Here is a 22,915-nt window from a genome sequence, read left to right as displayed (position 1 = left end):
GGTGCCTGGGTGGCTCAGTCGATTGGGTGCCTGACTCTTGGTTTCAGTTCAGGTGGTGATCTCATGGGTGTGAGATCAAGCCCCTGCATCACTGGGCTCTGCACTCAGTGGGGAGTCTGCTTGAAAGATTTTCACCCTCTGCCCCTCCCCCTGCTCTTTCTCATAGATAAATAAATCTTTAAAATAAATAAATAAAGTCTGGTAGAACACAGATTGGAAAACATCGGAGTGTACCACATATGACTCCATCACACACATATACATTATCTATAAGAAAAGCTTCAGGAAGCAATGTTTACCCTTCTTCTAGTAGGTACATACTGGTGTGTAGTCATAAATCCATGCTGAGTCCACTGAAATTCATTTGGATCAAGGGCTTTATGAGGTATAAAAGACGGAAAGGAAATTGGGGAGCTAGCAAGGGAGATTATGAAATGCCTAGCATGTCAAACTAAAGAACTGGATTTTTTTCTGTAAGTAGTAGAAAACCATCAGAAAGTTTTAAGTGAAAAGAGGTACAGATGATCAAACTTGTAGAGTACAGAGAAAGAACTAGAGAGGAAAGAGATGAAAAGTAGAGAAGGTAGGAGGCTGTTAAAATAGTCCAGGAAAGAATGATGGGGGATAAATCAGAATACTGGGGATGGAAATTTTTACTAAAATAGATTTAGTAAGTAGAACTGTTAGAACTTGGTGACCATGTGAAGGTAGGAGAAAAAGAAGGCACCAAAAATGGTGCCTAGCTGAGTACTATGTGGTATCCTGGCCTATATTCCAGAACAGAAAAAGGACATTAGTGGGAAAACTGGTAAAATCTGAATAAAACCTGGAGTTTAGTTAATACTAATATACCAGCCAATGATGGTTTCTTAGTTTTGACAAATGCACAGAGGCTATGTAAGATGTTAACCTAAGGGGAAACCATGTGAGAGGTATAAGGAAACTGTATTATCTTTACAACTTTTCTGTAAAACCAAATTTATTTTATTTTTTTTTTTTAAAGATTTTATTTATTTGACAGAGAAAGACACAGCGAAAGAGGGAGCACACAAGCAGGGGGAGCGGGAGAGGGAGAAGCAGGCTTCCCGCCAAGCAGGGAGCCCGATGTGGGACTCAATCCCAGGACCCTGAGATCATGACCTGAGCGAAGGCAGACGCTTAACCAACTGAGCCACCCAGGCACCCATTAAATTAAGTTTATTAAAAATAAATGATGCCAGGGCATCTGTCTGGCTCAGTTGGTAGAGCATCTGATGCTTGATCTCAGGGTTATGAGTTCAAGCCCTGCATTGTGTATAGAGATTATTGGGGAGCTATACCCTTTAAAAAAAAAAAAAAAGATGCCTAGGTTTCCGGCTTGGGTACTTGGGAGCTAGGTGACTGTTATCTAAGATGGAATGCTGTAGAGGAGTTCTGGAGGGGGCAGATGGTAAAGCTCAGCTTTAGACATATTTGATGTCCCTATGGCTGGAGGGTAAGCTACTTAGGAATAAGTTGATCTGGAGCTCAGGAAAGAGATCTGGGTTGGAGAAAAGAGACTGGTAATCAGCGTGGGCTGCTGGGCTTACCTAGACTGCCCTGGGGACACTTAACATTCAGAGGCAGAAAACCATTTCATTCCTGGTGAGGCGTGGATACAAAATACCAAGTTTACCAACAATTATATACTTACTGAGCACATACCGCATGCCAGGCCCTGTTCGAAATGCTTTACATTACCTCATGGAATCATCGTAACTATCCCCCATGGGATAGATGCAATTTTGACCATTTCACAGATGGAAAAGCCAGGAAGCAGGACAGCCTCTATTTTAATAGTGGTACTCAACTGGGGCAAGCATCAGAATCACCTGTGGAGCTTTAAAAATAGATGCCCTAGAAAGAGACTCAGGAATCCAGCCAAAAGCCCAAACCATGCATATTCAAAGTGGTGCTAGAGGTTGAGCCAGCTGTGGTGATATGAATCATCTCTTCCCCCCATTTATCTAATGATTAATTTCCTTCTTATGGTGTAAAGCATCTATCATTGGTGTATCAAAAAGTGTATGACATTCTAATCTGATGTTAACACAATACTATTAGTACAAATGTTCTGATCTGTAGATAGCATCTTAGAGAGATGTTATTTTACTTCAGATAAACAAAAAACCAATCTGTATCTGGTATTAAGAGTAGCATAGAGGGCGCCTGGGTGGCTCAGTCGGTTAAGCGACTGCCTTCGGCTCAGGTCATGATCCTGGAGTCCCGGGATCGAGTCCCGCATCAGGCTCCCTGCTCAGCAGGGGGTCTGCTTCTCCCTCTGACCCTCCTCCCCCTCATGCTCTCTGTATCTCATTCTCTCTGTCTCAAATAAATAAATAAAATCCTTTAAAAAAAAAAAAAAAGAGTAGCATAGAACTGGATGAAGTAGGCCTTATCTTAGTTTAAGACCAAAAGGGGTTTGAAGTTTGGTTGCTGGACTAGCAGCAGCAGCAGCAACTGGAAATGTTAGAAATGCAAGATCTCAGGCCACACCCCAAACACGTAGAAGTTATAGGGGTAGGACCCAGCAAGCTATGTGTCAATAAGCCCGCCAGGCTCAAGTTTGAGGACCACTCTCTAAAGAAACTTCCACCCAGTGGTTCTCTATCATGGTTGAAGATAAGAATTACTTGGGAAGCTTTAAAAATATTCCTATGTCTAGGCCCCAAACCTACTTAGTTAGAATCTGGGAGTGAGGGGCGCCTGGGTGGCTCAGCCAGTTAAGCATCTACCTTCGGCTTAGGTCATGATCCTGGGGTCCTGGGATTAAGCCCTGTGTCGGGCTCCCTGCTCAGCTGGGCGTCTGCTTCTCCCTCTTCCTTTGCCCCTCCCCCCGGCCCCCCTCTGCTTGTGTTCTCTCTCAAATAAATGAATAAAATCTTTAAAAAAAAAAAAAAAAGAATCTGGGAGTACAGCCTGATCATGTACCCAAAAAAAGAAAACTCCAGTTAGGAACCATGTGAGAGGTATAAGGAAACTGTATTATTAGGAACCACTGTTTCAGTGGCACTAACCAAAAAACATCTACATTATTCATTCCCAAAAAGCTAGATTAGGAAGTGAAACAGGTATCTGGTTAACTGCCTATAGTACATCAATCTAACAGAATATTACACAACTGTCAACAAGAATAAGGTAGCTATATACTTATACTTATATATATATAAGGTGTGTATATATATACACACACACACACACACACTGATATAGAATAATCTCCAGTATAGTGTTAAATGAAAAAAAACAATACGCAGAACATTTAAAAATATTTTTAAGAGGGGATATGTGCGTGTGCGTGCATGCATGTGCACGCTTCATACAAGAACAACTTAGATCTTAAAGGATAGATAAGAAATTAGTAGCTGAAGTTTCCCCTGGCTTCCCAGGGGTGATCAAATTACAGGGAAAGGAGAAGTATTTTTTACTGTGTAACTACTTTGTAATTTCTTTTACTTCGTAAATTTTTTTACTATGTAATATTTTATTTTGTATCACTTGCATTTTTTACTGTTCGTATCACCTATTCAAATTAATTAATTTTTAAAATGTTAAGTTTAGGGGCAAAAAGAACCACTGCTTTAGGGGAATGAGACATTAGCAAGCCAGATATATGAAAAGCCAGACGGGAAGGAAGCCGGGCAGTGAAACAATGTGGGGCTGTCAGCTGCTAAAGAGCAATGAGAGCATTAATGAAGGGAAAGGGGCAGAAGGAAAAACAGTCTTGGCAAAAAGTCCAAAGCAGATAATCCTCTCTCGACATTTCCGTCCTGAGGTGATATTAGGTAAACTGAGACTCAAACCAGAGAGCTCAATTTATCCAGATTCAGCTTTATTCTGAATTAACCATCTGTCAAGGATGTGTCAAAAGCGTAGAAAAAGATGAAGGAGCCCGTCAAAAAAGTTTCCTGGCAAGTGGGAGGGTCGGCATAAGGTTAGGAGCCCTGTTTAGGGAAGGAAATGTTGTCCAGGTCATGGATGCCATTTTTGTCAATGATTCGAACACTGAAGGTTGGCAGATTCAGGATGAAGCGTTTCTGGAGCTGCAGAGAGACATGAAGACAATCAGTCAAAAAATATTTTTTGAGCACTAACTATGGGCCAGGCTCTCTTTGAGGCACTGGGCATATAAGCAGATAAAAACCCCTATTTTTGTGGAGCTTATATTCTACTGAGGGCAGTCAGTACTCAGACTGCAGCTGGAGGCCGGAGGGCAGTGAGCAAGAACTGGGAGATGCAGCTTGCAGCTTGTCTCTGGTCAGTCAGCTGATGAAAGAATAAGACCAGTCTAGGCTCTATTCCCCACAGCCTGCTACTAATCAGTCCGGCAAACACAGACTTCTTTTTTAAAATGTCTCAAAGTAGTAAGCCAACAAAGGAGTGATTGCCCTAGGAATAAGCTTTGGACCAAAGCAATGTACTCCTACTTCCCAAGAATTTGCTCCAGTCACCCCACGCCCCCTGACATTATATAAGGCCCAGGTGTGTGCAGCTAGTGGAATGGTGGGAAGGATGTTGGCAGAACTGCTCTTGGAACAACCCCTACTTCTGACTCCTGCAATCCAAGCCGACCTGTGATTAAAATAACATCTCTGCACTCTCTTAAGATTCTCGGCTTGAGAGGCTGTTCCAAAAGTGCTGTGGTCTGCGTGCATGGAAGCAGACAGCCCCCGCTAACCTGGCTAGAGATTACTGAGGAACACAGTTGGAGGAAATCTATGTTTCTGTGGCCACCCTTCCTGGACACCTCACTTAGTCTTCAGATGGAAGGCATAAAGCTCTCTACTTGCTCCCTCAGGGGCATATCCCAGAGATGTCTACCTGCCCAGGCCTAAGCCCGCCCTCCCATATTTCCCATCTCCTTTATAGCTGAGGACTGGGCATCAACAACTCATTCCATTTCCTGAGTCTCCTCTAACTGATGACTCCTATGTCCAGAAACAAGCTCCCCAAAATCAAGAAAAGGTGACAATAAGGGAATGTGGGTTTGTAAAATGATCATCCTTAGGATCCATGGTGAGTAAAGTCTCAAAGCACTGGATATGCCAGTGGCTCCTCCCTAGCGGCCCCTTGTAACACTTAGGACTGCTGGACTAATATGGCCTCTTAGCTGAACAGTTAAGGAAAGCACATGAGTTTATTCTCAGCTTCTGCTTTGGAAAGAGGATTTGCAAACAAGAGAAAGAAGGGGGCACTGTGGACTGAAAATGACAGGACTGTATAAGAGGCAAACTGACATTATGCCCAATGCTCCCACCTGCTCCCACCCTCCTACTCTCTCACTAGACCACAAATTCAAGTTCATCCCTAGGCCACAAAAACAGCAAAAGAATTACAAAGCCTAAGGGAGCTGCTTTCTCTTCCTCCTCATCCTCCATACGGGCCCCAAAGACTGTTAGAGGAGTAGTACTGGAATGGGTGGGGTCCGTGCTCCTGGCCTCGTAAACTAAAGGCTACTCTCCTCTTCTGCATAAAGCTTCCTAGTTGCTTTCTACGGCCTCCTGAATTCTCAGGGAAGGCTTTCTCTGCAGGACTAATGCACTAAGAGGGAGCAGACAGTATGGCAACTCCAGGCGGCACAGGAACAGAGCAGGTATCAAGTCTAGGGCAGGAGTAGTTCTGAAGGTACGGCCCAGTTACCACCTGCAGCAGAATCACCTGACCCTGCTAATTACATACTCAGGCTCTACACCAGGACAAATGAATCAGAATCTGGTGGAGGTGGGAGTGGGGTAGTCAAGAATCTGCTTAAAAACAAAAGCAAGGGGCGCCTGAGTGGCTCAGTCGTTAAGTGTCTGCCTTCAGCTCAGGTCATGATCCCGGGATCCTGGGATCGAGCCCCACATCGGGCTCCCTTCTCCGCGGGAGGCCTGCTTCTCCCTCTCCCACTCCCCCTGCTTGTGTTCCCTCTCTCACTGTCTGTCTCTGTCAAATAAATAAATAAAATCTTAAAAAAAAAAAACAAAAGCAAAAATAAATAAGCAAAAAAAAAAAAAGCCCCACAGTTCCCTAGATTATACACACCAAAACCTGAGAACCACTAGTCTGGATGAACCCCCTCCCTGCCAAAATAACTAAATTGTAAAATTGACATTGATGAGGAGGAAACCCATGAGAAAAAAAATAAGCTTGTTACCCACCAAACTCTGTCCCTGGTAGCAACTTCACATCTGGTTAGTGGGTATTTATTACACCTTCTGGCAAAGATCAGAAAAAATACAACCGAGGAATGGAACAATATGGGCAAACAGAGATAAACATTCCTTTCAGGATCCTGTGGGAGCTACTCACCTCCTCTAGACATTTCCTAAGAAGCTCCACTGCCTTCTCACGAGAGATAGCTGAAAGAGAACACAGAGGCCACGCACTCAACGTTTTGCCATTAAGTCCAACTCTCTGCCACAAGTTTTACCTTTCAAACTTCTTCAGGTCAGTATGCCACACAAACGGAAATGGCAAAAAAATGCCTAGCCTTCTAGTTTGCAGCAAACTTATTCCATATGCAGTGGAAGGTGCCCCAGACCCAGTGCTCTGGCAGCCGCAAGCCACTGCAAATTGATTTGCTACAGAGAAGGGTAAGCATGACGGAATTCTGCCTCCCATGGCCAGGGCCTGCCTCTAGAGAAGTCCAGCGGCTTGCCTCTTTTTTTATAGCCCATCCCCCTCACCCCTACACACACCCCAGCCCCCCCTTTTAGACCAGGGCTTAAATCAGTTCCATCTGCCCTAGCCAGCTGCAAGTCAGGGAAAGGGAGGACAGGGCCTGAGTTTTAGCCTCACTTTCCCAGCTGGGTCTCCGTTTAACAATGGAAAGAGAATTCATGGGATAGGGCTGAGACTCTCATAAAATCGGAGCCAAAGGAACTGTCCACAAGCATGGCAAACTGGGATGACGTATTAGGCAGTTAGGCTTCAGGGATGGTTAGTGGTGATTTTGGTGGGCAAGTCAGCTGTACTACTGACAGATGCCAAATCAAGAAACAGTCACTAGGAGGCCAGGCTAATTCTTTTCAGGATGTGGCCTAGAACGCTGGTATGGCTACGCTTGAGTGAGAGGGCAGCACCAAAAAGAGCGGAGAAGCCAGATTTTTTCCTGTACTGACAGGGAAGAATGGAATTTCAGGTGAGAAGTGGTCATGTGTGTTGCATCTACAGCCTGCAAAAGTGACAAACCCCAAGTGCCTATGGCTCACAGTGGCGAAAATCAAGGCTGAGACTGGAGTCAGAAGATAGAACTTAGCACAAAAGCATTACTGTGCTGGAAGCTCTGCCAAGCTAACGTCTGGCAAGAAGAGAGCCAGCTTCTTCTTACAGGAGGGACAGCCATCAGGTGATAAGAACCAAGGGAGGGGCCCAGGCTTGGGGCCTTCAAAAGCTTTAACATTTAAGCAAAGAAATCCTCAGTTGTCATGCTGGGGACCTGTTCATCCTCACAAGCTCAAAACAAACACAGACCACTTGGTTTACTTGTTCATGCCTTATAGCTGAGATGCTAATAAGCATCCAGGCAGGGAAAAATGAGTTAAAAAACTGAAAAATTAGTTTTACTCACTACTCCAACACCCTTTAAAACAAAACAAAACAAAAGCAAACCCAGCTCTGGACATATGCAGTACCTCCTTTTGTCTGGCAAAAAAGGGACTTTTATTAGCCTTTCAATAACCCTACTGACCTGCAGGGGAGAGCAGCTTCCACAAGGTACCTGGATGTGCTTCCTAGGATCCATCCTCTATTCAAGCCCTGACCACCAAGGGGTAGTGTACAAAACCAGGAAGCAGCTTAGGACGGGACTCTGCTACTACTCCCTACCTAGTGTGCTAGAACTTACTTGGTGTATAGTATCGGTCCAGGATACTGAGAGTCAGGAAGGCACCATAGCCATGGGCTGCAAAAGGGGCTTTGGCCAAGGCTGCCAGGTAGTCCATGTAGTAGAGTGCTGGACCCTCATGCTCATCATAACCAGCCAGGAGGAGGTTGACATGATACGGGGTCTGCAAAAGAAAGACACGGTCAAAGCAGTAACACCAACATCTCCTTCCATGACAAATGGGAACATTCCAATTCTTGATGAGTAAGAAAACAGCAGCAGCTAAGTAAATCATGATGAAAGTAAAACTGAAAGAAATCTAAAGGTCCGAGAGTATGATAAGAGGTAAAGGGAGATTGGCTTCTTTTCTCTGAACAGAAGAGCATTGGGAGCACTTTAAGGTATTAAAAAAAAACCCTGCTTTCTTCTTAAAGCCTATGGACAAGAACTTGTTACAAAAAGCATTTCAAAGGCAAAGAGAGCATTGGTGTTCCTGTCTTTCCTAACTGCTGAAACCAACAAACACAGTTCTGAGAGTGTCAGGCCATAGACTAAAGAAAGCAGCAGCCCCAACCAAATCTTCCAGAATGAACAGGTTCAGTCTGGGCACCTGGACCAAAATCTCAAGTGGTAGACCGTATGCCCCAGTATTAAAGAAAAACTCTTGGGGTGCTGAAGGATAGTAGGTCTCAAAAATTGAAGTCAAATCACTAAGCTTTTTTTTTTTTTAAATTTTTAATTTTAAGTAGGCTCTACGCCCAACGTGGGGCTCAAACTCACAACCCCTAGATCAAGAGCTGCATGCTCTACCCAACTGAGCCAGCCAGGCACCCCTCAAATCACTAAACTTTTAGTGCAGACAGTAATAATGGAAGTCCATAAATACGCTAGAACTGTAGTTTTAAGTGAAATGCTAATAATATTTTTCTCATATAACAAGGCTCTGCTAAGATAACTAAAAAGTAATTTATATCAATGAGACAAATACAGATTAACAGGTATCCCTTCTTTGTATCACCAGCAAATCTAAACATGTACGTTTCTACAAAGAACCTTGACTATGTCTGCCTTGGTCTTCATCTCCAAACAAATGCTTTTTTTTTTTGAGCCATAACATGGGCTGTTCACCATGTTAAACTGAGCCTGTCTAGGCCCCTAGGCATCAGGAGGGAGACTCCCATTTTACATGGCTTCCTTTTTCACTGCAAAATGTGTTTTTCATCTTACATTTGCCTCAATGGGTAGTGAGCAGGCCTTGCTCAAGGTTATGTGCCCATATATTCAATTAAATGCATATTAAATGAAACTGAATATATTTACACGCCCTTTTATAGAGCATAGAGTAATAACAGCTAGTGGTCTTAAAAGTGACATCTCACATTTTTGAACAATGATTAACATAGGCACTTGGAAGCTTGAAGAAATGTGAGAAGAACACATGAAAATATTATATACTTACTTGGAACTCCAAGCCAGTTGTCCTAGTAACATTTCAGTTCCTAAAGATACAGAGTAGCCCTAAACTGCAAACAAGTTTCTGCCTTGGGGATAAGATGGTGGATGGTCTGAGAGGAGGAAGAACTGACTAGCAGTAGTCAAGTCTTCTGAGAAAATAATTACCTGCCTGACACATTTCCTGGTGGGCAGTGTGCTACTCTGCCAGGCTCCAGAACTCTTTGCCATGTTCTGCAACTACATTCTTAGTAATTCTGACCTTAGGCAAGACACTTAACCCCTATAAGCTTCTGTTTCCTTATGTGTAAAACTGGGTTAATTAATCCTTTGCTTTCTATTTTCCAGGGAGTACGGTGAGAAAAAATAATAGAGGTGAGCATCCGAAACTCTGAAAGAAAAGATGCTACCTAAATTTCCTAGTGTATTAGCCATACCCCAGTCTCCTTTCAATAGCTTACTACTTTAAACAACAAAGACAAAACTGTTTAAATTAGCTAAAGATAAGAATATTTATCTAATAGAATTTTTTTCTAAGTGTGAAAACTGAACAGGTTCAGTCTGGGCACCTGGACCAAAATCTCAAGTGGTAGACCACTTGTAAAATCAGGCAGACATAGAATACCTTTGTGTTGTTATGGTTAAAAGTGGAATAGCAAAGAGGAAACAGAAAGAACGAGGGGCGGAGGGAGACAGAGATGGCAGAGATGGGGATTCTACCTGGTTTTCCTCCCCAAGAGATTTCATAATGAAGTCTCTTACCTATCACAAAAAAAGTTCATCTTTTTGCTAAGAGGTTAACCGTACTATTCTTTGTTCACGGGCCAAAATACCCACTGTATGGTCAACCAGAACAATTTTATCAAGTTGTAATGCTAAGTTAAGGATCCATTCAGCTACCCCGAGAAGTCTAAGCAACCCAGAACCCAGATATGTTCTGTCCAGTGAGGATCTTGCCTATATTGTGACATTACACTATACTGTGTTTAAAACACGTGATTTTAAAAGATCTTACATGAAACTGTATCAATGGAATTTCAAAAACAAACTGTATTGCTTAACTGGTCTATATAATATCATTTATTTATGCTGAAGCATCTGATACACGCACTCATCAAAGTTGGTATTCAGAAGCCACAACACGTGGTAGAGAAGATAACTCACAAATTATTGTGTGACTTCGAATTACCAACTTTTGCAAGTGTGAGATGCTCAAGCATAAATAAATGGTGTTATCTAGACTAATTAAATCAATACATCTGTGTAACAACTTGCAGTTTCTGAAATTCTTCTGACAATGCTCCATCAAAGATCTCTGGCTCACACTAGTTTTTTTAAAATTTCAAATAGTCTTCTATACTGTCACTCCTGCTCCTCTCAGAATCATGGTGTTCAAAGTGATAAAGCCATAGTTATGGGTTTCTTGACTGTTACAGTCCCTCATATTCTTGATTCCTTATAACTTTCCTGGAATGAGACAAATTCCAAGCCCTTCCATTTTGTGCTATTCTGACCGCATATACATGTGTGACTGCTGGTGGTGTGTTTAGGGAAATATTTATGTGTAAACTACAACCCACCTATTCAAATACTTATGCCAATTATAAGTACCATGAAGGCAGGATTATGTATGGTTTGTTCAATGCTATACAAGCATATAGTACATGCTCAATAAATATTTGCCGATGGGTAATAATCATATCAGAAAGCATTACACATTTTAATTTATATGTGGCTAATGCCTAGTATCACAAGATGAAGAAAACCACTAAACAAATGTCAGAAAGTGATAGGTCATACTTCCAAGAATTCACTCAAGTCTAAATAGACTGCCAGGGGTGCCTGGGTGGCTCAGTCATTAAGTGTCTCCCTTCGGCTCAGGTCATCATCCCAGGGAGCCCCGAGTTGGGCTCCTTGCTCAGCAGGGAGCCTGCTTCTCCCTCTCCCACTCCCCCTGCTTGTGTTCCCTCTCTCACTGTCTCTCTCTGTCAAAATATATAAATAAAATCTTAAATAAATAAATAAGTAAATAAATAAACAAACAAACAGACTGCCAGCATCTCTCTGAATGCCCACACATTGTTGCTTTTTGCTAGGCTCCTAGGCCTTCTCTTTCTACCTCCCTTCAGACATGGGTTGCTAACTAAAGAAAAATTGAGGATACAGGTCAGGCATTTAGAATAGAACGAAGGGGGAATAATAGCATAAATAAGCATCTTAGGAAAAAATAGCTGGGTTACACTATATAGTTAGACTTGAGTTCGAAATCTGGCTTACCAATGCGTAGCCTTAGAAAAGCTAGTCACTTAACTTCTCTGAATTTTAGTGTTCTCATTAAAAACAGGCTAAGACCTACACAAAAGAGCTAGAGTAAAGATTGAAAGAGATAATGCATATAAACAATGAGCATAGTGCCTAAGACATAGTAAAGACTCGATAAATGCTAAATTTATCACTAGAGAAACACAATCACCTATGAAGTTCACAGCGCCCAAGAAATACACTGGGCAAGTACTCAGGAGAAGCCCACCTACTCCTAGCACTGAAATATAATTCCTCATATATGGCTTCATAAAGGGACCTGGAAGGATGTTAATAACAAGTGCTTAGCACACTGCCTGACACATGGGAAAAATGCAGTAAATGACCGTTTCCTCCTCTCCCCTTCCCAGACTCTTTTCAGGGGCCCCAAGGTTATTGTATTCACTGTCAAAGACATTCACAAGCATCTTAACTTAGAGCATATCCACTTCACAGCCAACCTACCCTAACCTATCTTGAGACTGATCACAGGCCTGGAGACCTAGAGATTTTCTGGAAGCCTGAAAAAATAAAAACAAAACCTACATGCAGACTTGGAGAGTAAGTACCATTTACTTATTTATTAAGTACTTTCATGCTGTTTCTGCCGCTATAGATATGTCCACCTGAGTGCCAGGCCTCACTTTCTAGCTACTTTTTCATCAGTTCCATTCTATCCCATGATCAGCAGTCCCTGTGAGAATCTGCCAATTATTCCAGCGAAATAGGAACACTAATCAATCATGACAGATTTGCTAGGAAACCTCTATCCTTTACGAAGTAATCCTTGTTTTGTGCATGATAGAATCTAGTCTTTGGTTGTCACCATCATTCTAATTATTTAGATAGCAAGTCTAGGTAATGAAACAAAGTTATGAGGTCCCCAAGGCAAGGAACTGTATCTTGTATGTCAAGGCATCCTTCACAACAAAGGCTAGGACTGAATATTATATACAATTTTGAACTAACCTAAACATCCAGATGACCAATAAATGAATCCAAACATTTAGATGAGACACTCTCTGCCCAACAGCCTTAAGGATCACCATTAATGGTCTGCAGTGCTAACACCAAAATGCTTAGTTTTAAAGTTGTATATCTAATTGATAGACAAAGAAAACATTTAAATGAACCATCCTGGTAACTCAAAATGAATTTTAGCTTCTAAAACAAGGTACCACCAAAATTTTGCCTCTTTTTACAAGTCGGGGGGTGGGCAATGCTAGACAAATGACAAATGTGCTACCTTTTCCTCCCGTAAAAAAAAGTACACGATGGGGCGCCTGGGTGGTTCAGTCAGCTAAGTGTCCGACTTTTGATTTCAGCTCAGGTCATGATCCCAGGGTCCTGGGATCTAGCCCGGCATCGGGCTCCCTGCTCAGCTCTAAGTCTACTTGTTGTTTTCCCTCCATCCCTGCCCCTGCTTGTGCTCTCTCTCTCAAATAAATAAATAAAATCTAAAAAAAAAAAATACATGAGAGGCGCCTGGATGGCTCAGTCAGTTAAGTGTCTGACTCGATTTCAGCTCAGGTCATGATCTCAGGGTTGTGAGATCGAGCCTAGAGACAGGCTCCACACTGGACGAGGAGCCTGCTTGAGATTTACTCTCTCCCCTCCATACATGACGTAAGGTTATTTTAAAGTGAAGGGCTTTAAGTCATTTTGAGATTTCTTCATCTATACAACAGGGACAATAACAGTAAATGTAAAGTGTCCAATGCAAATGCCTCTTAGGCAGTAATAATACAGATTAGTTATTATCACCATAATCACCACCATGACTGGCACTTTTAGGATCTGACTGCATTATTAACAGATCTGACTAGAGGGGTGCCTGGGTGGCTCAGTTGGTTAAGCGACTTGCCTTTGGCTCAGGTCATGATCCCAGAGACCTGGGATCGAGCCCCGTGTTGGGCTCCCTGCTCAGCAGGGAGCCTACTTCTCCCTCTCCCACTCCCCCTGCTTGTGTTCCCTCTCTCGCTGTGTCTCTGTCAAATAAATAAAATCTTAAAAAAAAAAAGTTTAGAAATCGGGGCGCCTGGGTCCAGGATCCAGTCCCGCATGAGGCTCCCTGCTTAGCAGGGAGTCTGCTTCGCCCTCTGACCCTCCTCCCTCTCATGTGCGCTCTCTCTCTCTCATATAAAATCTTAAAAAAAAACCACTTCTGACTAGATGATAATATCAAGATGTCCCACTAAGAACTAATCAAATCACCCCCTTTTTTGGTTGCAAAAGGGGATAAAATTTAAGCCAAGGAAATTATCCAGTAAGCACATCTCTTGTGTACTTCTCCCTGGGATTGAAATGGACTTCCTAATACCTGTGCCCTGTAGAACTGAGCTCGGTTCCACTTTGTGTATTTGGGCATTGGATGGTATACACATATAAACTTTCCTCAAGTTAGGTGGAACGTTTCCCCTCTTCCAACTCCTGTACATACAACTCCTTGTATATTCCCTCTCTCATGAAAAAGAAACACTGTAGTGATTAAGAAGAGTGTGAAATTCCATAAATTTTACAGCTAAAGAGAACAGTTGTGATAAATACACTGAAACAACAAAATCAGCAACAAGAGTCTGGGCGGTGACAAGCAGCGGTGTGACATCTGGCGGAAGCCAAAGTCACAGCAAGGGGGAGAGAGGTGGGCGTGAGGAAGCATCCCGCCGAGCGTGGACACAGAGAAAGAGAGGAATTGACAGTCTTCCTCTGGAGCCAGGCCAGCCTTTGCCACCTCTAATTGAATAGGACGATGTCGCTAGGAGTGAGGTGCTTTGGAGGTGTGGTTTCTTTTACACTGTGCTGTACCTTGGAACACTAAGCAGTGTGTGAAGCATACTTCCATTCCTGAAGTAATCTGGAAGGAGATGCAGAACCACCAACAGGACAGAGGAGTTTGTCTAGTGATGACAGTGTTTTAGTAAACAGACTTCTAAATACACTGAACAGAGACTGGGCTTTGGAGGGACAGTGCGTGCTATTTCTTTCACCCCAGTTGACTGTCAAAGCTTCCTAAAATCCCATCTTTGGCACTGAGAGTATTTCACAAAAATGCAGTTTACAGAACAAGAAGAAAGCTCAACTAGTTTGTCCAACACCCGTTTTACAAATGTGGGGACTCAAGTTCAAAGAAGGGACAGTGATGTGCCCTAAGCCATGCAGCTAATTAGTGTCAGGACCAGAATTTTAGGCTTCTGATTCCAAGTCTTGTGTGCTTTTCTAGGAAACCATGCTGCCTCCACAAAATGGAAATTAGTGTGAAAATATGATTCAGTATGTAAATGTCAGTTTCACACTCAAATATTTCAGGCTATAGTATTTTGCATACCAATACCTATTGTTTTCTGTTTCATGTATCACATCTTACATGGCCAATAATATTTTAAGTTTTAAAAGGGCAGGTATAATGTCAGACCACATGACTCCCCCAAAGGGTATAAAACTATATAAAATATGTAGTAAGTACTCAATAAATACCTGTGATGATAAGCAGATACCAATACCATAACTGCTTTGTCAATGCCCAATTTTACAAATTCATTAATAAACAAAATGGATCAGTTATCATTTCCTTATACTGATGCTCTGAACTCTGAATCAGGAGCTTGTTTCCAATAATCAACAGAATTCACTAGTTACCTGCTCTGCATGGGTTTGATGGCATAATTTTAAAATTTCAATGTCGGGGCACTTGGGTAGCTCAGTCAATTGAGTGTCTGACTCTTGATTTTGGCTCCAGTCATGATCTTAGGGTCCCTGCGTCAGGCTCCGTGCTCAGTGGGGAGTCTGATTGAGATTTTCCCTCTCTCCCTCCGCCCCTCCCCGCCCCCTGCCAGCAAGCTTGTGCTCTCTCTCTCTAATAAATAAATAAATTTAAAATTTCAATGTCAATTTTGCCATTTTAATTAAAGGACTTTGTCCCTATACTAGAATTGCAATATTTACTACATCCACACTTTATTAAAAAAAATCTCAGAGATTTCAGGAACTTCCACCTGTCTTCACAACCTATATACCTTTTCTAGCTCTAAAAGATTGTGGCTCTATGGATGGGGCTGGGTAAGAACAGCTATCCCTAGCACCTAAACAATATAGGTCATGTGTATTCTGACTTTAATCCTCTCCAACACAGTCCTTTCTAAGGAAACCCAACAATCTCTTTTTCTAATAACAATGGTAATTATGCCTTAAGTATAAATGTACACAATTTATAAAGGGCTTCAACCAAATCCTGCAAGAGCTGAGACCAGAACATAGGATAATTATAAAATGGGCAGATACCCCAAACAACTTCACTTTTGCATTTAAAATATGACTATATTTTATTTTATTATTTTTGAAAGATTTTATTTTTTTTAAAGATTTTATTTATTTGACAGAGAGACAGAGAGAGCACAAGTAGGCAGAGAGGCAGGCAAAGAGAGAGGGAGAAGCAGGCTCTCCGCTGAGCAGGGAGCCTGATGCGGGACTTGATCCCAGGACCCTGGGATCATGACCTGAGCTGAAGGCAGCTGCTTAACCAACTGAGCCACCCAGGCACCCCAAGATTTTACTTTTTAAAGTAATCTCTACACCCAATATGAGGCTCGAACTCACAACACCAAGATCAAGAGTTGCATGCTCTACTGACTAAGCCAGCAGGTGCCCCTTTATTTTATATTCAATAGATGTTACTTAGCATTTACTATGGTGCTGGTGAATATGGGAACATGTATACCTAGTGAATTAGGTGATTTCAGCAGGAAGCAGAGGAACTGGGATGATACGGTCACTGGCTTCCTAAAGAATATGAACTTCATGTAAACCAAAGAGGAGCCGGTGAAAACCACTCCTATTCCCCTGCTGAGCCAAGCCTTTCTCATGTCATAGGACACTGCAGAAGCAGTAGGGATGGCAGGGGAGAAATGGAATATGAGATATATTTAGAAGGTAGAATTAATAGGAATTAATAACTAGTAGAATAGAAGATGAGAGAGAAAGAGGAGTAAGGCTCTCAATAAGGGGAAAGATGGTAGAGCAAACATAAAAAACTCAATTTGGATCCCATGAGCTTAAGCTGAGCTGTCAGAGGCAGCTGGAAAGAGAAAAGAGTGTACAACCCAAGTTAGGAGCCTGAATGAAGAGCCAGCCAGTTAGGAGGTTTCACTTCCACAAACACGCATTCCTGTGTTCACATGTGGAAGAAAGATAGTGAACAATTACAACAGGACGCTGGCAGAGCTATTCCTTGCCATGAGACCACAAAGAAGTTGAGGGTGACGTATGTGTGTATGTGTTTGGGGTGGGGGGGTAGGGGGGCGGAAGTAGTAGAGAGAAACTTTCCCTGGAAAATGCTGAACTGAGTCTTTTTTTTTTTTTTTAAGATTTTATTTATTTATTTGACAGACAGAGATAGTGAAAGAGGGAACACAAGCAGGGGGAATGGGAGAGGGAGAAGCAGGCTTCCGGCCGAACAGGGAGCCCGATGCGGGGCTCGATCTTAGGACCCCGGGATCATGACCCGAGCCGAAGGCAGACGCTTAACGACTGAGCCACCCAGGTGCCCCTGAAATGAGTCTTAACTGGCAATTAAAAGTTAGCCATTCGGACACAGGAAAGTACATTCAGGCATGAGTGACTGGTAAAGTGGCAGGGTCAGCAAAAGCAGAGAGACGAGAAAGAACATACAGCAGGCTGGGGAGTGCGAGTGACTGGCCATGAAGTGGAGAAAGCCAGTGTGACAAGAGTGAGGCAGCTCAATAGTGGAAGGCGACAGATGAAGCAAAGGCTGATCTTGAAGACCGTGCACTGCTAATTTTAAGAGAGACGTTCTGGGGAACTGAGAAGAAACTGGACTTTCTTTTATGATCACAAGCTGGAACCAGCTCTGTTATCCACAGTTTCCACTTACAGGGGGGAAAAAAAAGGAGGTATAAAGTTGGAAGTTGGAGTTTCCTCCTAATCCTCAGACTGAAAAAAACTAGGAGTTTAAACTGCTCAGAATACTATACTGAGCCTCACAACAAGGAAACTGACTGCCTGATTTGCCTTTTCTCCTGTTTCAGATACATTTATCTTTGTAGCACTAAAAAACAAAACAGCCCATATTTATAGATTCTCACAATGACTTGAGAAATACAGAAGCAAGTAAACCACTGATTTTTAGAGGCCCAAGACAAAATAAAGGCATTACCTTGAAAATGAGACTGTCTAACCAAGATTTTCCTTTTTCTTTTCTCCGCCATAGGTCCTTCTCTGAAAGTCTATTTGGTGTACCTGTTTGATGCCGGCAGATGTGAAATCATCTAAGAACTGTCCTCACTTTCCTTTATAATGATTTGCTCATGTCAAATGTTTTGCTCAACACACTGGCAACAATTCTTACAATGGCTGAGTTCTTGAACTTAAGTTCAGCAATGTTACTGCAATTACAGCCAACATTTTAAACTTTAAAAGCAAACACCTTTTAAATTATTATTTGAATAAACTATGATTTTTAAATGCTGTAAGTCAGAAGATAGAGATGTATTTTTGTGAAAAAAGCAATGAAGACCTGAGATCAAATGCGGCTTTATCACTTTACATTTGTTACTTGAGATGAGTCATTTGGCCCTGGAGCTGCAAGTGCCCCATCTGAATATAGGGATGGTACTGCCTGCCTGACAGCTGTGAGGAATCGAGAGTGCTAGTCTGTGTTAAAGTTTCTGAAAGAAGGCCTCGTAAGTAGTAGGTGCCCAATAAGTGTCAAATTGAATCTGAATTTTAGGAGCAAAAAATTTAAACATTGTTCATATATCAATTTTTAGCAAAACTAGATTTTAAAGTTCTCCTTCAATAATTCCAAAATTTCTGTAAATTTTACTTCTCTAAAGCCATCACTAACCCCAAGTTTGAACAGTTCTCCTATTAAAGTTGTAATCTTATCGTAATTAGAAGTTTAGAAATTTAATGAGTTGAAATGCAACATGGCACAGATGCCTTATTATACCAACGAGTTAACACGGTATTTGTTTTCTACATTAATTTTACTTGCTAATCAAAAATACTGCTTTCTCCCAAATAACATCAACATAAAATTGCTGATTATGCAATGGTAAAACCAACAACACCATGTCTGCAACCAGGCCACTTGAATTTTTTCATGAGCTGGCAGTTTCCAGGGAAAATTTAAGATTCCATATACCTTTAAGTCAGTTCTCAAAAATTTAAGTGCAGAAGCCATGCTTTATACACTACAAGGCAAATATTAGGTTGTACATGCTAAGCATGCCCATGAATATCTATAGATATTGAACATCAGCGCTGATTCACCTTCCTGAGTTAATAAATAAGTCTGCTGGGAAAGACTATTTAGGACTATATATATGATTGTGTATGTTTCTGGATGTCCACAGCAACCAGATATAGAATACTAAGGAAATTCCGGGGAAAAGAGTGCTTAGGAGCCCTTCTATTAGAACATAGTGCTCCCCATTAGCAGCCTAAGTTCAACACAAGTTACTTTTGCCTCTTCAATTGACATGAAAGCTCCTCATTGGTCTCCGTGCTTCCCTTTTCTTTCCCCAAACAGTTCATCAAAGAGGAGCCAATGGTCTAACCAAATACCACCTGATCATACTAACCCCCTCCTAGTCAACAAGCTCACTGCTTTAGCATAAAGCTTTTTCATCAAAGTCTTCATAACATGGACTACCTCTCTAATTTCAATCTCTTCCATTCCCCTAAAAATCTCAGCCATATTTAACAAACTATTTAGAGTGTGGATTTTGCATATGTAGAACACATAGTAAAAACCATATAGAGATATGTATTTATATTTGTTTTTCAATCAGTAGAGCCCTAATTTATATACGGTACCCAAATGGTTAAAACAGCTAAAAAATTAGGAGTAGGAGGCTCAGAGAACTATTTGTCCCCACTCCAAACATCATTAGAAAACCCCTGTGCCTGACTTAACACACTCTCACATACCTCTTTGGTCTGTGCTTCTGGTTTTCCTTTTTGCTTCACCTTTGCCTAATGACAGCTGGTTCTTTTTAGGCTCAGGTTAGGTTCTGTTCCCAGAGCACCTATCTCTCTGTATGGCCATTGTGGCACTTGTCACTCTGCAGTGCAATTTCTCCATCTAAAGGCACTCACTGAGCTCTGCACCTGTTTCCCCAGCCCTAAGGACAATGTAGGCTGTAGACTTACTGAATGAATGACTATCAGCCCCTGTGGAACTTCTCAGCTATAAAACAAGGCACACATTAAGAGGCATCAGAAAGGCAATGCAGAGTTTTGGCAGGTTACTTGAGTTTATAAAGATTCAGAGATCATTATTTCCTCTCCCTGCCTTTTTTCTTTCCAAACTAATTAATCCTATTTGCTCTATGGTCTACACTCAGAAGCAATGGCAAATCTGAACTTATTTTCTTCAACTTTTCCAAAAAATGTTTTATGCTTTCTTGCCCTGTTACCCTTCTTTTTATTTGCTTAAACCTTTTTAGAAGTAACACATACATATAAAGTTACATAAAATATATACACACAGCTTAATGAATAAAATGAGTATACATGTAACTACCTCCTACGTTAAGAAATAGAACAGCGAACTCCTTCCCCCTTCAAAAACTTCCCACTGTCTGGGGCACCTGGGTAGCTCAGTCAGTTAAGTGTCTGCCTTTGGTTCAGGTCATGATTTCAGGGTCCTGGGATCAAGCCCCACATGGGGCTCCCTGCTCAGTGGGGAGTCTGCTTCCCCCTCTGCCCCTATCCCCACTCATGCCTGCTCTCTCTCTCAAATAAACAAAATCTTAAAAAAAAAACAAACCCAAACTTCCCACTGTCCTTCGCTTTAAGTAACTGTTTTTGGGGAGAGTATAGGAAAACCCTACAGAATTTTTGGGATCAGCCCCTGAATTCATATGCCTGCATGATCCCGGGCCAGGGCAAAACAAGACATCAAGTTGAATCACATATTGTATACCTGAAACTAATAAAACACTGTATGTTAACTATACTGGAATTAAAATTAAAAAAATAAAAATAAAGGCATTAGGGACTGTGGGTGGTTGGGGGGACACGGGAAGAGGCATCAAGATGTCAGAGTGTATGTGTATTTGTATCTGTGAATATGTGTGAGGGAATGCCCACACAGGCCAGGTTTAAAGCAATCCTAAAAGGTAGAGTAAACCTGTACTTCTAAAGGTAAACATTTTCAAAATAAAAGCATGTTTTTACTAAGCAGATACAGTACTCTGCTGCTCCTGGCTTAAACCAAGCCTTAATAGGAAATCGCATGATTTTCAGTAACAAGTTTCAAAACAGTATGAATTTAGACCAGTTACCTTCAACCCCATTGTGGGTAGGAAAGATGCTTTAAGTGAAAAGTTGGCATTATGGGGTTGCACAATCCCAGCTACCCAATAAACTCATTCCATCCAACCAGAACAGGGGTTCTCTCTGCTCACAGCAGGCATCCAACAGGGTAGCACATATATGCTCTCTGAGTGAGAAAGCAACACCTTCTCACATACAACCCCCTGGAGAGAGATGGGGAGGGGAGGGAGGAGGACTTTACACCTGCAAACTCCTAACTCGATCAGCACCAGGGCTGGGAAAAACAGCACATATTTAAAAAAAAAAAAAAAAAAAAATTTCCTTTATCTGGATTCCTGATAAAGCCAGTAACTTTCAAAGAAGGATCTTCTTAAGCCATTTTTTCTTAGAAGATGAGTAAGTATAATGATTCAACAACCAAGTCTTTGTCTTCCTAATGGACTTGTCAAGCCCTAACGACTGTATAAGCGAACTGCTTTAAAGGGCAGCTGTCAGAATTCTTACTCCTCTTGGGAGGAAAACACTATACGCACAAAGTGTTGTCATATTAATTAAGGCACCTCAACTTGAAGGCATATCTGTTGCTGGGCCGTTGGATAATCAAAATGACCACTAAAAATAGAACAGCGCTATCTCCAATGGGGCAGCCATGAGCCACCCCCAATCCTAAGAGACTCCTGTGAGATGTGACCTGGGATGCACACGTGTACCACTGACTATCCATCGACATGTAGCCATGTGTTTTCAGTTTTTACTGTATGTCCTATTCAGGCTAGGAAACACAACAATTAACAGACATTAACTCTTGGCCCATCTAGTTAGCTGACTAGCTAACTGAGGTCTGGTGCGAAAGAACTGCTCTCCAGGTCTAAAAGAACTGCTGCTTGCACCGAAACTCCGTGAGTTTCATGATGAACATCCGGATTTTTTTTCCCCCCAATTCCCCATCTCCAGAAGTAAGGCAGCCCTGTCTGTCAAGATGCCCAGGCTGTGCGGCCGCGGCGTCAAAGGCCGCCGTTTGCTCCAAGGCACCGCCGTCTGTGGCAGCAAAACACTCTGTCTCCGGAAAATAAACACATCTGCCTCTGCCAGTGTCCTCCCACTGTGCCGCCCATCTGGAGCAGGTGAGCTGGAAGGCAAGCCTGGGCACGGGTGAGATGGCGGTGAGCAGGGGGGACAAGGCCTCAAGGGAGATGGCACATGGAGGAAGAAGGGAGTGCTGTGTCATGTCACATCCTGCTAACCACATTCGCCAAAAAGCATGTGAAATCACCCTTTGTTAGTGATATCTTAATCCCATGTAACAAATGGTTGGTCGTGTTTAGAGGACAAGACCTGCAAAGTCAAGGTTTCACCAGGGCCATCTGCTCACCACATCACATGACCTCACTGGTAACAACGAACAGATGATGTCTTTGTGCCAGCTACCAAAGGCAAGAGGACGATAACTCTAGTGGTCAGATTAGAGGTTCAAAGCAACCAGGATTCTTCTAGGACAAGACCACACTATCCATGCCTACTGTAAGCCAGATGAACCACACTCAACGTCAGGTCAGAGTGTTGGGGTCAGTCATGGTCACTTCCAAAAATTACTAATACCTGAAATTCTTTCCAACACGTTCTATACCTTTCCCTGAAAAAAATAAATTCAAGTCTGTTTATGGTCTTGATATCAGATCTTTAAATTATACTATTTGGGGGCTAGAAGAAACCATAAAAATTATCCAATCAAATTCTCTCTTCCTCCCAGGGTTTTTTCAACTACCTCACAAGAGAGCTGGTGCTAAACCTCCTGAAGCAGGGCTCTTTGAATTACACCACAGGTTTCCAAACTTTGGTGGGAAGGGGACCATGAAGCTCCATTTTTCAAATAAAATCTTAAATGGAATCCCAATATATAAAGTAGATAAAAGTTGTGCTGATCTATATGAAGCAGAGCTAAAGTTTCACCACACTGGTCTTCCCTGGTGACTTTCCTGAAGGCAGCTTCATGGAAGAGAGTTTGAAAACCACCACACCAGGCTGGCTGATATTTTTCCA

The 22,915-nt window shown here is 42.1% G+C and overlaps 1 protein-coding gene across 2 annotated transcripts in view; it reads right to left on the bottom strand.

Annotated features, from left to right (window-relative positions):
* Positions 1 to 3,829: 3,829 nt before the first annotated feature.
* Positions 3,830 to 22,915, bottom strand: part of PSMB2 (proteasome 20S subunit beta 2) — a 33,401-nt gene continuing 14,315 nt past the window's right edge. For both annotated transcript variants that reach the window (XM_045898104.1, XM_064589480.1), the window contains 3 exons: positions 7,847 to 8,009; positions 6,310 to 6,359; positions 3,830 to 4,061 (listed from right to left, as the gene is read on the bottom strand). In XM_045898104.1, coding sequence (XP_045754060.1) covers positions 3,954 to 4,061; positions 6,310 to 6,359; positions 7,847 to 8,009 — 321 coding nt within the window. In that variant the 3' untranslated portion in view covers positions 3,830 to 3,953. The remainder of the gene's footprint in view (positions 4,062 to 6,309; positions 6,360 to 7,846; positions 8,010 to 22,915) is intronic.

This window comes from Mirounga angustirostris, unplaced genomic scaffold (genome assembly GCF_029215605.1).
Source record: "Mirounga angustirostris isolate CCGP_5_RB_7025 unplaced genomic scaffold, mMirAng1.0.hap1 SCAF_4, whole genome shotgun sequence".
Taxonomy (NCBI): Eukaryota; Metazoa; Chordata; class Mammalia; order Carnivora; family Phocidae; genus Mirounga; species Mirounga angustirostris.
The sequence above is the reverse complement of the archived record's forward strand: the minus strand, read 5'-3'. Positions and strand labels throughout refer to the sequence as shown.